Consider the following 14,344-nt stretch of genomic DNA (forward strand, 5'->3'; position numbering starts at 1 on the left):
TCCTCCTTCAGAAGAAATCCTGATGGAACAGTACATACCAAATCTTCTTTGTTGTATCAAGGACTTAAGATCCTTATTAAGCTGCACAATTTTCCCTTGCAATTCTCCGTACATATTCTAGGCAAATGCAGTAAAGGAATCCATCTTTTGATCAATGTGTTGAGTTCTTGTAAGAACTTGATTAATTTTAGAATCAATCCGTTGCAGTGTCTTGTTTTGAACCACTGTGTTCTTTGATTGCCAATTTAGAACTTCTTCAGCTTGAGTGATTGGGGTTGTCTGGTCTTCAGCGTCAACTTTGGTTGAGTGGATAAAATGTCTTACAGAGATCTTGGTCTACTGATCCGTCTGTTGAGCTAGCGGGGGAAAATCCGCTTCATGTGAGATAGGGGAAAACATCATGCATGGTTGCACCAAAGGCAATGCAGGAGGTAGAGTTGGAAGAGCAGGAGGAGAAGGAGGAGGACAAAAGGCCTAAAGACAACACCTTCTGTTTTCCAAAAAGCCATGACAAAAATATTTGAGTCCATACTCCACAGTGCCCTCATTTACATTGATGACATCCTACTATTCTCAAAAGATGTCACGACTCATAAAGCACTCTTGACCACATTTCAATCTATAGTGGAGTCCTATGGCATAATGTTATCCGAAAAGAAAAGTTCTTTGGCACAATCTGATATTGATTTCCTTAGGATGCGATTTAAAGATGGAAAATACTAGTCGGGGCCACACATTGCAGAAAAATTGCTAAAGTTCCCTGATAAAGACTTGTCAATAAAACAAATACAGCAATTCCTAGGCATTGTCAATTACATCAGAAAGTTTATTCCTTATGTCGCCACTTGCACCTGCAAGCTTTCAAAGATGCTCAAGAAGACTACACCTCCTTGGGGAAAAGAACAAATAAAAGTAGTCAAGGCCCTTAAAGCAGTGGCCTCAAACCTGCCACCTCTGAAGATTCTCAGCACAGGACATCGCACTCTCCAAACTGATGCCAGTGATACCCACTGGAGAGCTGTCCTTATTGAAGAAATTCAAGGAGAAAAATACATTTGTCCACATGCTAGTGGTGAGTTCCCAGATCTCCAAAAGCATTATCACTCGGTGTATAAAGAAATCATAGCTGTCAAGAATGGTATCAAAAGGTTCGAGTTTCATCTCATTGGACCCATCCGAGCCCTTGAAGATGAACCTATAGATTGGTCTAATCCAATCTGGCAAGATTCCCAGGACCTAATGAACATTGAAGCACAAGAAGCCATTGTCGACACCATATTTTGGCCGATCCCCAGAATTAATAAACTTTGAAACCGATCCCCAGAATTAATAAACTTTGAAACCGATCCCCAGTACTAAATCTCTCTGTGCTAGATAACCACATTTCCGATCTCTCCTCACAACGAATTGAATCAATGCTAAGTCCTCACATCAGTCAAAGCCTTACCGGTCTATTAAATCACTCACCGATCTCTCAAACCCATTGTCGAATCTCGACTATCAAGTATATTCCTGATCTCTGTTGACAAACGAAATTGAACTGACACTAGATCTTTGTTACCATTTTTGTTGCCGATCTCCCTTTCAAAAGTTTAAGAATAATCAAAGGTTCCGTTCCGGTTTTATGATGATCCCGATCTTAAATGTTCAAGCCCAAATTTCTAATTTTAATCAAGTCCCGTTTAGCGTTGGTTCCCTACCGATCTCATGCTCATTGTGTTTTCCGATCTCTCACACTTAGGTTAATAATCACTTTCAGTTAGTTCAACATACTCAGACAATCAAGTGTTTAAATAATTTAGAAATTTTTCGATCACAACCATTCATCGAACAAAAAAAGGCATTCCATTTCATTTCATTTCAAGAATTTGTACAAGTTATTCAGCTGGAGGATCACCCCCAGCCTGATCTACATCTTGTCCGTCCCCTCTCTCATCCTCAGCCTCCTCTTCACTCTCCTCACCTTCATCCTCGGGAGCCAGGTTGGCCATCCAGGAGAAGTCCTCCTCAGGGTAACGCTTCTTGAGCTCAGCCAGGAGATCTCTGTGAGCATTCACGTAAGCGCCGGCCACTCCAGTCACTATCTCTTCCTCTTTCACCTTGAGCTCCTCAGCAAGGTGAGCGAGTTGAGCAGCTTCATCGGCCCGGAGCGCTTGCACTTCTTCAAAAGCGTGAGCTTGCTCGGCCAACTTGTCCTCATAAAACTTCATTCGCCCCTCAAGTTGAGATATGTAGCCCTAAGCGGATGAAAGTTGAGATCTGAGGGAAGCTGCCTCATGACCCATCCTTTCGACCTCTTTACCCAGGCGATGCACCTTCTCCCGTATGATGTGCTGGTTCACCAGGCACTCCACTTTCAGGCTCATGGATCGGGTCAGGATATCATCAAGGTTATCTAAAGACTTCTCGGAGTCAGATAGAGGACGCCAAGACCTTAGCAAAACCAGGGTTTTCTCGAACCGTACGATTCTTCTCCAGTGAGTGGACTAAGACTTGGGCACCGCGGGAGATAGTCCTCACGTTAGGTTGAGAAGAACCCTCTTCTGCATTCGGAGCGACTGGAGGAGGTGGAGGCGGCTCTTCCCAGCGAGGAGGGGATCGGACCACTTCAGCGATCACCGGTCCCGAAGGTTGAGACGAGCCTTCTTGTATTTCCCTGGGCTCATGCCTAGGTGTCTGCATTTCCTCAACTCGCTTCATCTCCCGTACCTTCCGGGAGATCTCCCTCTTTCGCTTTCGGCTCTCCTTGGAGGCTTCGCCGTTTGCCATACCTGGACAAAGAAGAGGTCAGTGAGATCGCTAAGGTCCTAGATCTGAGATGTAGGAAATACCGATGCCGAGGTCAGAGAGCTGGAGCCTGCGATCTTGGCCGATGATCAATTCCATAGTCCAATGGTGCAGCTCGGTGGTCACTGCATCCAAGCAAGAGAGTTTCTCTCTGGACGCCTGCTCCTTCAACTCCATCACCATGGCACCCTCTTCCCTATTCAATACGAGACGCTTTGGAATTAAAGGGCCTTGATGTAGCCAGCTACGAGGGAAACCCTCAAAGCCGTTCGGAATTTTGCTCCTTAGAATGAAGAAGCGGTTCTTCCAGTTTTTCAGGGAGGAGGGCAGATCGATGAAGAGCCCGCAATGTGGCTTCGCCTGGAAAAACCAGTACTCGTCGTTCTTTCGACGAGTTAATCTATGCAGTTCGGCAAATACCTTAGGCGTAGGACGGAATCCCTTAGCTCGGCAGAGGCCTCGAAAGGCTACTAAGATCCGCCACGAGTTCGGGTGAACTTGAGCTATGCACACTTGGAAAAATTTTAAGACTTCCTTAAAGAAGTCGTCAAGAGGGAACCGCAACCCGGCTTTCAACTGTTCTTCGTATACCATAATCATGTCGTTCTCTTTGAAGAAATGATCGGCCCGGAGATCGCCGTGACACCGGATAAGTTCATATGAATCGGGCTCAATGTTGTACTCCTGGCTGAATGACTGCAGATCGGTTTCTTGAAGGACCGATGGCAGCTCGTCCATGGGAAGATTCTCTCTCCCTGAAGAAGGCGCATGCCTTGATAACGTCACTTGTTCCCGAGCTGGGACGGAGACTCTAGGAGGTTCAGGTCTCGCCCTTGGCCCGACCACCTCTACTTCATCAGATGACCACGAGAACTGGATGGAAGGAGGACTCGCCGCTCTTTGACCTTCGGCGCCGCTCATTTTCAAAGGAAATAAAGAATTTAAACTAAAAGAAGGATCAAAACCCTTACCGGAGCTTGATCGGAGTCGGAAGAGCTTGAGAAAATGAGAGAATTTCGAAGTTGTTCGCGAGAAGCTGAAAATGACACAAGAGAGCAAATGGCTAACCCCCACCCCTATTTATACTCGTCCGAGCATTTAATGCTCACGGCATCCCAGGCGGTGCATCGGTCAGCGAGATCTGCCAGCTGTTTCTGACATCTCATGAATATTCCAGAAGTTCCATAAAGAGATCGGCTAACTAGAGATCGACAGATTAAGATAAACCTTTTGAATGGCGGATCGGTTTAGGGTCATTTAAATTAAAGGTCAGATCGGGTAAATACTTCAGAGATCGGAAAATAATTAATGCAATAATAATAAAATGATAATTGACAAATAAAATCTTTATTTCCAAAAGATCGGATTACATCATTTGGGCGATTTCTAGAGATCGGATTGCATTAAAATTGGACTACATCATTTCTGTGACCTCTAGAGATCAGATTACATTGAAATTGGACTACATCATTTGGGCGATCTCAGAGACCGGTGGAACATCCCATCTAAAAGGGGGCCTATGTCAAAGTCAACATTGTGACTGATCCAACGGATGTCATCGACCGGAACCGAGCCGCTGTCGGAACACCCAATGTGGAGGAAAGCCGCTGTCGGAACACCCAATGTGGTGAGAAGCTAAATAAACTCGGAAGAGCGACCGCCAAGGGTCGGCGAAACGTTAGTAGTCTTCTCGGCCGAAATCGGTTGGCCGATTATACCGGTCGAACGACTCGAGATCGGCACGATCAAGGTCCGCGATCTAGATCGGTTAATTGGTCTAGTTCTCTCACCATCATCAGACAAGGTTATCACGATTATTCGAGCCAAGTCGTAAATTTTCGATCGAGAATAAAGAGGTCCATCGGAAAGGGATCAACAGCCACAATCATGGCCGGAACATCTGCCGGAGCAGCTAGAACTGGAAAGTAAGAAGGAAGAGAGGGAAATCGAATGAAGAAAGTCTCCTCTGTCAGGGGGTATATATAGGGAAAATCGGGCATTTATTGCTAAGCAGAAAACGAAGCGGACGCTTCGGGAATCGAGGGGAATTAATGCTTTGACCGGACCGGGCCTGATTAAGGGAAATATCGGAATAACAGAGATCGGAAGATGGGAGACCGGTATGCAAGATCGGAGAAGGATCTCGTTGACCGGAAAAGAGGGGAGATCAGGAGACAAAGAGAATAAGACAGCTCCTGGCAATTATCGTCATAATCAGAGCCAAGGTAGTTAAAGCGTTGCAGGAGAAATCTCAACCGCACGCCCCAGAATCGCCCGCATTTCTGACATGCGTACGTCAGGACAGCGCTGTACATCCTAATCTCCACCGTTGATCTTACTTGTAAGGACGAGCTCGGAGCCCTCGGATCGAAGAAGAAAACGACAAAATCAGCGCCCTTCACTCCCAGCCCTCGGATCGCCCTGGACAAGAAAATTTATGACTGTCAGATTAGAAGAAGAAAATGATAAAAATTCTGAAGGGGATCTTAGCCGTCCGTTCTGATCCTCTTTAATTCCTGAGCCTCATATCATGTCCTTCGAAATCCTGACCCTCCATCTCCCTCAAAATAGATCCTGACCCTTCATGGGGAGCACCCGGTTCCTATAAATACCTGCATGAAAACTGTTCAGGGGGAGGACGAAAAAAAAGGAAGTTACTATAGCGGAAGAACTCTGAAATTTAATTCAGATCGTTACTCAGCTTTCATAAGAAGAACTTTTGAAACTAGTTTTCTGAAGTATTTTCTTAAAAAGATTTTGAACACTAAAACTTTCCATTTTCAGCTCGTTCATCATTCCACAACGTTCACATTTTGCAGTTCCTTGTTATCTTTATATTCAATTCCATCATCCATGTTCAATCTCGTTTAAACTCGAGTATAATTTTGACTCGATTGCATTTAGTGAAGCATTCTTTGTTCCAAGGCGAACCTTAGTCTCCCGACTATCAACTTGCAATCTTATTGCGTTTTGTGATTCTCGGTTAGTTCACTAGAATCGACTCCTTACAGGTCAGTATTCATGTTGCCATTTTATTAAGTTTAGTTTTTGTTCTACGCATTCCCATTCTTCTTTCTTTATGTATGATATTTTCTTTAAGTTCATATCACGCTAGAAAGATATAAAGAAAGTTTGTGCTCTAGTTTATTTCCGTGTCGATACCTTTGTTAATCTCTATTATTTCTGAGCGTAAGTCATCTAGTTCCAAGCGATACATAAGTAGTTGAATGAGATGTAGGTAACGGCAACTTAAGAGTCCTTTTGAAATAATGAAGGGTCTGAATAATAAACCTGGAAAATGGTAAAATTGAGTCACTAGAATAACTCAATAGGTTATAGGGCAAGACGTCCTAAGACGAGCAAAACCAAAACCCGGGTAACTAAATGGAATAGATCGGTTGCCAAAAATGCTGGTAAGACGACCATATTGGAAGGTCGGAGGATTCGGTTTGGCATCCCCTGCCCAGTCCTAAGGTACCAATAAGTTAAAGAGGTCTCGCGCAGACCCCCTGACACCTTTGAAAGTCAGAACCCTTAGCCTTAGGCTCTCTCGATAGGTAAAATTTAGAGAGATCGGAAAAATCCTCATCCGACCACCGTTTAATTAAAAGAGGTCGGAGGAGAGTTCCTATCCGATTCTCAATCTAAAACTTTAACAAATATTTTAAAGGAAATCGGAAGAGAGTTCTTATCCGATTCCCAAGCTTAAAAACGTTAACAAAAATTTTAAAGGAAATCGGAAGAGAGTTCTTATCTGATCCACAAGCTAAAAATAAATTTTAAAAGAGATCGGAGGAGTGTTCTTATCCGATTCTCAATCCAAAAAATTTAATAAATATTAAAAGAGATCGGAGGAGAGTTCTTATCCGATTCTCAATCTAAAATTCAAATAAATATTAAAAGAGATCGGAGGAGAGTTCTTATCCGTTTCTCAAGCTTAAAAATTTTAATAAATATTAAAAGAGATCGGAGGAGAGTTCTTATCCAGTTCTCAATCTAAAATTCAAATAAATATTAAAAGAGATCGGAGGAGAGTTCTTATCCGGTTCTCAATCTAAAATTTAAATGAATATTCAAAAGAAATCGGAGGAGAGTTCTCATCCAATTCCAAAAATTGAATTCTAATAAAATAGTCCTTCAAACAAAACTAATATACAACAGTAACTCACTAAGGTTATCTCATTTACTTATGTATCTGGATAATCCAAATTTAGTGAAAAATTAAATATTCCTTTTTATTAAAAGGATTAACATTTCCATTTAAGCCCTCCTAACTAATTTATAAAAATGCGAAGTTAAATCTACTTACCCTTATTAAGGGACGAGGTGGGGTGCCTAACACCTCCCCCATCCGTTTACGAACCCCGAACTTAGAATCTCTGTTTTGAAGTGATTTTCTTTCTATTTGTCTTCATAAATGGTTTTCTTTAGTTTCCCTCAAAACTAAGGTGGTGACTCCTCATTCTTTTCCACTTCAGTGAGGGTTCGTTCAGGCAACTGCAAAACCCCTTGCGACAGCCATCGACAATGTTGACCCACCTTTTCTCACAGAACATGGACAGTGGCCTAAGGACTTTTTTGGAATTGATGACTCAGATGACTCTGACTATCAGACCCTCAATCTGTCAACAACTCCATAATTAAAAGTCAAAGTCTATCGGCCATATTATGTAATAAGTATCTTTGACTTTGAGTGTGAATCTTTTACTTTTAAGTGTCGGTAGCAGGTTGCTACCCAGTTGCCTGTAAAAGTTAGAGCCTTCTAGCTTATATAAAGAGATTCTCAGTTCTGTTGTAATCAAGTTTTCCAAAGTTTTCTCTGAAATAATATCTCTCAGTTTTCATCAATGGCTTTCTAATTCTTTTCTCTTTCTCCTGAAAACCCTAGAGTGTGTATTATACCTATGTAATCAAAGATACGTATGCTCTACACTTGCCTCGTTAGAGGATCCTGTGTATTAGAAATATCTTTATTGTGATATTAGATGCGACGGTCCTGTTATCATACATATAATGTTACAAAAGGGCACAGCCAGAGAGTACCTACGGAAGGGAAGAGGCATAGTCTGAGTACTCTTTCACCTTGCATTGATAACCTTGTCGAAATAGCCACCTTACCTGAGGATGCTCAAGTTAGGGAATCTCTTCTCCCTCTTCTAAGTCCTTATAATATCTACAGGCGTTCTGGTTCTCTTACCAGAAGCATTAGATCTCTCATTTCTTCCAGAAGATCTCTTACTAAAGAATATGTCCAAGCTTCCCGGATGGACCAATGTTCCGTTCCACATGCCAGATCCTGGGAGATCCCAAGGACAATGACCATCTATCCTCATGGGATAAACATAGTGGTTGTCAGGTGTTACTACCCTGATAGGATAATGCTTTTGTTTCTTCTTTAATGGCTGGACCATCATGGTCTGAAATACAGGTAAGGAACCTCTGGAATGCCCATTTTTCCCCAATTATAATTTGTCCCTACGAGATCCCCATCTCTGCACCGCTCTAAAGGTACAAGTCTAGCTCACGAGAGTTGAACAATTGACGTCATCAATGATGGCCACTTTGCATCATCTGATTATTTATAGGCTATAAGATCATGCAGTAGATCTGTCACAACCCTCTGTTTCAAATGATGCTTTACTGGTGCTAGCAGACACTGAGAGTACTTCAACAATAGTCCAGATACCTAGGCAGCTAGCTTCCTAGAGGTGAGTTTGAGCAGCTCATTCCAAAGACCTGGCTAACCAACTATGAGAAGCTCTGTGCAACCTCTCAGCCGATCCAAATCAAATGAGCTGCTCAAGCTCACCTCTAAGTAGCTGCCTAGGTATTTAGACTATTGTTGGAGTAGTCTCAGTGTCTGAATCTCTTCTCCCTCTTCTAAGTCCTTATAAAGCTGCACGATTTTCCCTTGCAATTCTCTGTACATATTCTGGGCAAATGTAGTAAAGGAATCCACCTTTTGATCAATGTGTTGGTTCTTGTAAGAACTTGATCAATTTTAGAATCAATCTGTTGCAGTGTCTTGTTTTGAACCGCTGCATTCTTTATTTGCCAGTTTAGAACTTCTTTAGCTTGAGTGATTGGGGTTGTCTGGCCTTCAGCATCAACTTTGGTTCAGTGGACAAAAGGTCTTATAGAGATCTTGGTCTGCTGATCTATCTGTTGATCTAGCGGGGGAAAATTCGCTTCATATGAGACAGGGGAAAACATCATGCATGGTTGCACCAAAGGCAATGCAGGAGGTAAAGTTGGAAGAGCAGGAGGAGAAGGAGGAGGACAAAAGGCCTAAAGACAGCACCTTCTGTTTTCCAAAAAGCCATGACAAAAATATTTGAGCTCATACTCCACAGTGCCCTCATTTACATTGATGACATTCTACTATTCTCAAAAGATGTCACGACTCATAAAGCACTCTTGACCACATTTCAATCTATAGTGGAGTCCTATGGCATAATGTTATCCGAAAAGAAAAGTTCTTTGGCACAATTTGATATTGATTTCCTTAGGATGCGATTTAAAGATGGAAAATACCAGTCGGGGCCACACATTGCAGAAAAATTGCTAAAGTTCCCTGATAAAGACTTGTCAATAAAACAGATACAGCAATTCCTAGGCATTGTCAATTACATCAGAAAGTTTATTCCTTATGTTGCCACTTGCACCTGCAAGCTTTCAAAGATGCTCAAGAAGACTACACCTCCTTGGGGAAAAGAACAAATAAAAGTAGTCAAGGCCCTTAAAGCAGTGGCCTCAAACCTGCCACCTCTGAAGATTCTCAGCACAGGATATCGCACTCTCCAAACTGATGCCAGTGATACCCACTGGGGCGCTGTCCTTATTGAAGAAATTCAAGGAGAAAAATACATTTGTCCACATGCTAGTGGTGAGTTCCCAGATCTCCAAAAGCATTATCACTCGGTGTATAAAGAAATCATAGCTGTCAAGAATGGTATCAAAAGGTTCGAGTTTCATCTCATTGGACCCATCCGAGCCCTTGAAGATGAACCTATAGATTGGTCTAATCCAATCTGGCAAGATTCCCAAGACCTAATGAACATTGAAGCCCGTGAAGCCATCGACAATGTTGACCCACCTTTTCCCACAGAACATGGACAGTGGCCTAAGGACTTTTTTGGAATTGATGACTCAGATGACTCTGACTATCAGACTCTCAATCTGTCAACAACTCCATAATTAAAAGTCAAAGTCTGTCGGCCATATTATGTAATAAGTATCTTTGACTTTGAGTGTGAATCTTTTACTTTTAAGTGTCGGTAGCAGGTTGCTACCCGGTTGCCTGTAAAAGTTAGAGCCTCGTAGCTTATATAAGGAGACTCTCAGTTCTGTGGTAATCAAGTTTTCCAAAGTTTTCTCTGAAATAATATCTCTCAGTTTTCATCAATGGCTTTCTAATTCTTTCCTCTTTCTCCTGAAAACCTAGAATGTGTATTATACCTATATAATCAAAGATACATATGCTCTACATTTGCCTCGTTAGAGGATCCTGTGTATCAGAAATATCTTTGTCGTGATATTAGATGCAACGGTCCCATTATCATACATATAATGTTACAAAAGGGCACAGCCAGAGAGTACCTACGGAAGTGAAGGGTATTCTCACTTACACTTTGAAGCAGTAAGACTTATCCTCAGTCGATCTCTCATTTCTTCCTGAAGATCTCTTATTAAAGAATATGTACAAGCTTTCCGGATGGACCAATGTTCCCTCCAGAGCTCCTCTGCCAAACAATATGTTACTTTGGAAATCCCTCCTGTACTGCATTTGCCTAGAATATGTACAGAGAATTGCAAGGGAAAATTATGCAGCTTGATAAGGATCTTAAGTCTTTGATACAACAAAGGAGATTTGATGAATCCAGCTATACTCCCTCCAGAATATTGGGTTACGCACACAGAGTATTTCAAAGAAGTTGATGGAAACATTTTCAAAACTAGCCTAATTACCAAATAACCCATTGGTATTTAGTTCTTTCCCACCTGCATCCTTTGGACCAAGATCATTGGATCAGACCTCCCTGATAAAGACTTGCTGATTGGATTTGATTTGTACCAACAAGTAAAACACTTTAAGTGTGAATCTTTTACTTTTAAGTGTCGGTAGCAGGTTGCTACCCCGTTGCCTGTAAAAGTTAGAGCCTCCTAGCTTATATAAGGAGACTGTCAGTTCTGTTGTAATCAAGTTTTCCAAAGTTTTCTCTGAAATAATATCTCTCAGTTTTCATCAATGGCTTTCTAATTCTTTCCTCTTTCTCCTGAAAACCCTAGAATGTGTATTATACCTATGTAATCAGAGACACGTATGCTCTACACTTGCCTCGTTAGAGGATCCTGTGTATCAGAAATATCTTTATTGTGATATTAGATGCGACGGTCTCTTTATCATACATATAATGTTACAAAAGGGCACAGCCAGATAGTACCTACGAAAGGGAAGATGCATAGTCTGAGTAAGTTATATGTATGGTAAGGGCTCCAGGCCTATCTTGGTCGACTTGTCAATAAAATAGATACAACAATTCCTAAGTATTGTCAATTACATCAGAAAGTTTATTCCTCATGTCGCCACTAACACCTGCAAGCTTTCAAAGATGCTTAAGAAGACTGCAACTCCTTAGGGAAAAGAACAAACAGAAGCAGTCAAGGCCCTTAAAGCAGTGGCCTCAAACCTGCCTCCTCTGAAGATTCCCAGCACAGGACACCGTACTCTCCAAATTGATGCCACCCTCCATGCTGGAAGTATGGTATTAACATTTTTCCCCAATTAGATTTCTCCAGTATGAACATACGGTCTTTGGAACGTGTTTTACCACCCTCCATGCTGAAATTGTGGTATTAATATTTTTCTCCAATTATAATATGTCCCTACAAGATCCTCATCTCTGCACCACTCTAAAGGTACAAGTCCAGCTCACGGGAGCAGAACAAGTGACGTTATCAATGATGGCCACTTTGCATCATCAGATTATTTATAGGCTACAAGATCGAGCACGAAGAAATCTGATCGCTATTACATCTGTGAAAATTATGGACATTATGCAAAAAAATTTTCAAAGAATCCAAATTAGTTAAAATAGCAATTTTTAAAGTTATTTTATTTTAAAACTCATTGTAAGCCTAAATCACGTGGCTCTCCGCTTCACGAGAGTCACGGTATGTGTGTGTTTATAAGTATACAAGCCACTTGTCTCCGTGCCTTCCTTACTCCACATTACTCTCAACTCATCCGTTCCCAGTAATATACCCATCCAATACTCTAGCCTCACAATCACTTACCTTTCCTATTCAAACTTCGCGTCACCGACGTCTAATGGCTGTTCCAACGACCGCCTCTGCCACCACCACCACCATGAATGATATCCCTGATGTCATTTTATCCAACATTTTTGCTTCCATCTCCGACACACGGACACAGAACTCTTTTTCTTTAGTTAACCGCAAGTTCTTAACTCTTGAGAGAGCCACGCGCACCTCTCTTACGCTCCGAGGCAACACGCGGGACCTTTACATGGTTCCTACTTGTTTCATATCCGTCACTGACCTTGACCTTTCTCTACTCTCTCCATGGGGCCATTCTTTGCTAGCTTTCTTGGCGCCGTCAGATCCTCTCCTCTTAGCGCACCGCCTTGGTGTTGAGTTTCCACTTGTTAGGTCACTTACGGTGTACGCTCGATCTCCGTCCACTTTTCAGATTATGCTCCTTCAGTGGCCGCGATTGAGCAGGGTGAAGCTCGTCCGGTGGCATCAACGACCATCGTCGCCTCATCTAGGAGCGAATTTTGTTTCGTTGTTCGAGCATTGTAAAGGGCTTACTTGTCTCGATCTCTCGAATTTCTACTACTGGACGGAGGATCTTCCCTCGATTCTCCAAGTGTATTCGGATTTTTCCAAGTCCTTGACATGCTTGGATCTGCTCACGGTTTCATTAACTGATGGATTTAAGGCACACGAGATTCAAGCAATCACTGCTGCTTGTGCAAATCTCACCAAGTTTCTAGTTGCCTGCATGTTTGATCCGAGTTATCTAGGATTTATTGGAGACGAGACGTTGCTCGCCATTGTTGCGAATTGTCCCAAATTATCGGTTCTTCATCTGGTTGATACGTCGTCGTTGGGGAACACCAGGAATGATCCTGAGGATGAAGGATGTACTGGAGAGGATGCGAGGATTAGCATTACGGGGTTGGTGGATTTTTTCTTAAGGCTTCCATTGCTTGAAGAGCTGGTACTTTGTGTTTGTAAGAATGTTAGAGATAGTGCAGTAGCTTTGGAAGCTCTTAATTCTCGGTGTCCAAGGTTGAAAATGCTGAGGTTAGAGCACTTCCATGGTATTTGCATGGCAGTGGAGTCGCAGCTTGATGGGGTTGCCTTGTGTTCGGGGCTGTAGTCATTGTCGATCAAGAACTCTGCAGATTTGACGGACATGGGTTTGATAGAGATTGCGAGAGGATGTTGTAGATTGGCAAAGTTTGAAGTTGAGGGATGTAAGAAGATTACAATGAGAGGCATGAGGACAATGGCTTGTTTGCTTCACAAGACTCTTGTTGAGGTCAAGATCTCTGCTTGTAAGAATTTTGATGCTGTAGCATCTCTGCGAGCTTTGGAGCCTATTAGGCATCGGATTGAGAGACTTCACATTGATTGTATATGGGATACTCTGCAGGAAGAGGGTGGTACTCAAGAAGACGATTATGCAGCTAGTCATGGTTTCAACCTTGATGAAACCCTCTCTGAAAATGCTGAACTTGAGCATTCTAGATGCAGTAAAAGAATCAAGTACTCTGCGGAAATGTTGTATATGCAAAGCAATGGAGATGGATTTTGGAGCAAGTCCTGGGATAAACTCCGATATCTTTCCCTCTGGATTGGTGTTGGCGAGCTTTTAACTCCATTGCCAATGGCTAGTCTTGATGATTGTCCTAATTTGGAGGAGATTAAGATACGGATTGAAGGGGATTGCAGAGGCCGGCACAGACTATCACAGCGTGCATTTGGATCGAGCTGCCTTGCCCAATATCCCCGGCTGTCAAAGATGCAGTTGGATTGCAGCGACACAATAGGCTTTGCATTAACTGCCCCATCTGGACAAATGGATTTGAGCTTGTGGGAGAGGTTTTTCTTGAATGGGATAGGGAATTTGAGCCTCAATGAGCTTGATTATTGGCCACCACAAGACAAAGACGTTAACCAAAGGAGTCTGTTCCTTCCCGGTGCAGGGTTGCTTGCTGAATGTCTCACATTGAGGAAGCTCTTTATCCATGGAACAGCTCATGAGCATTTCATGATGTTCCTTCTCCGAATCCCAAACCTGCGGGATGTTCAGCTTAGGGAAGACTACTATCCAGCACCGGAGAATGGTATGAGCACAGAAATGAGAGTTGGTTCATGCAGCCGGTTTGAAGATGCCTTGAATAGGCGCCATATTCTCGACTATGTGAATGTTACACGCTGATCATCAAGAGCAAGACAAGTTATCGCTTTTGTTGAGGGTGAGATGTGTTTATGCTGAAATTTGAGAAAGACCTGATTCATGCTT

At 42.5% G+C, this 14,344-nt stretch overlaps 2 protein-coding genes across 2 annotated transcripts; both read left to right on the top strand.

The window, feature by feature from the left end:
• Positions 1–11,375: 11,375 nt before the first annotated feature.
• LOC110654245 (F-box/LRR-repeat MAX2 homolog A-like) lies at positions 11,376–14,289 on the top strand. The gene has a single exon (XM_058138671.1). It carries the CDS (start codon positions 12,119–12,121, stop codon positions 13,193–13,195), a length of 1,077 nt encoding a protein of 358 aa, XP_057994654.1. The 5' UTR covers positions 11,376–12,118; the 3' UTR covers positions 13,196–14,289.
• On the top strand, positions 13,232–14,260 carry LOC131174681 (F-box protein MAX2-like). Its single transcript, XM_058138447.1, has one exon. The coding sequence runs from the start codon at positions 13,232–13,234 to the stop codon at positions 14,258–14,260; it is 1,029 nt and encodes a 342-aa protein (XP_057994430.1).
• Positions 14,290–14,344: the final 55 nt, after the last annotated feature.

This window comes from Hevea brasiliensis, chromosome 16 (genome assembly GCF_030052815.1).
Source record: "Hevea brasiliensis isolate MT/VB/25A 57/8 chromosome 16, ASM3005281v1, whole genome shotgun sequence".
Lineage (NCBI taxonomy): Eukaryota > Viridiplantae > Streptophyta > Magnoliopsida > Malpighiales > Euphorbiaceae > Hevea > Hevea brasiliensis.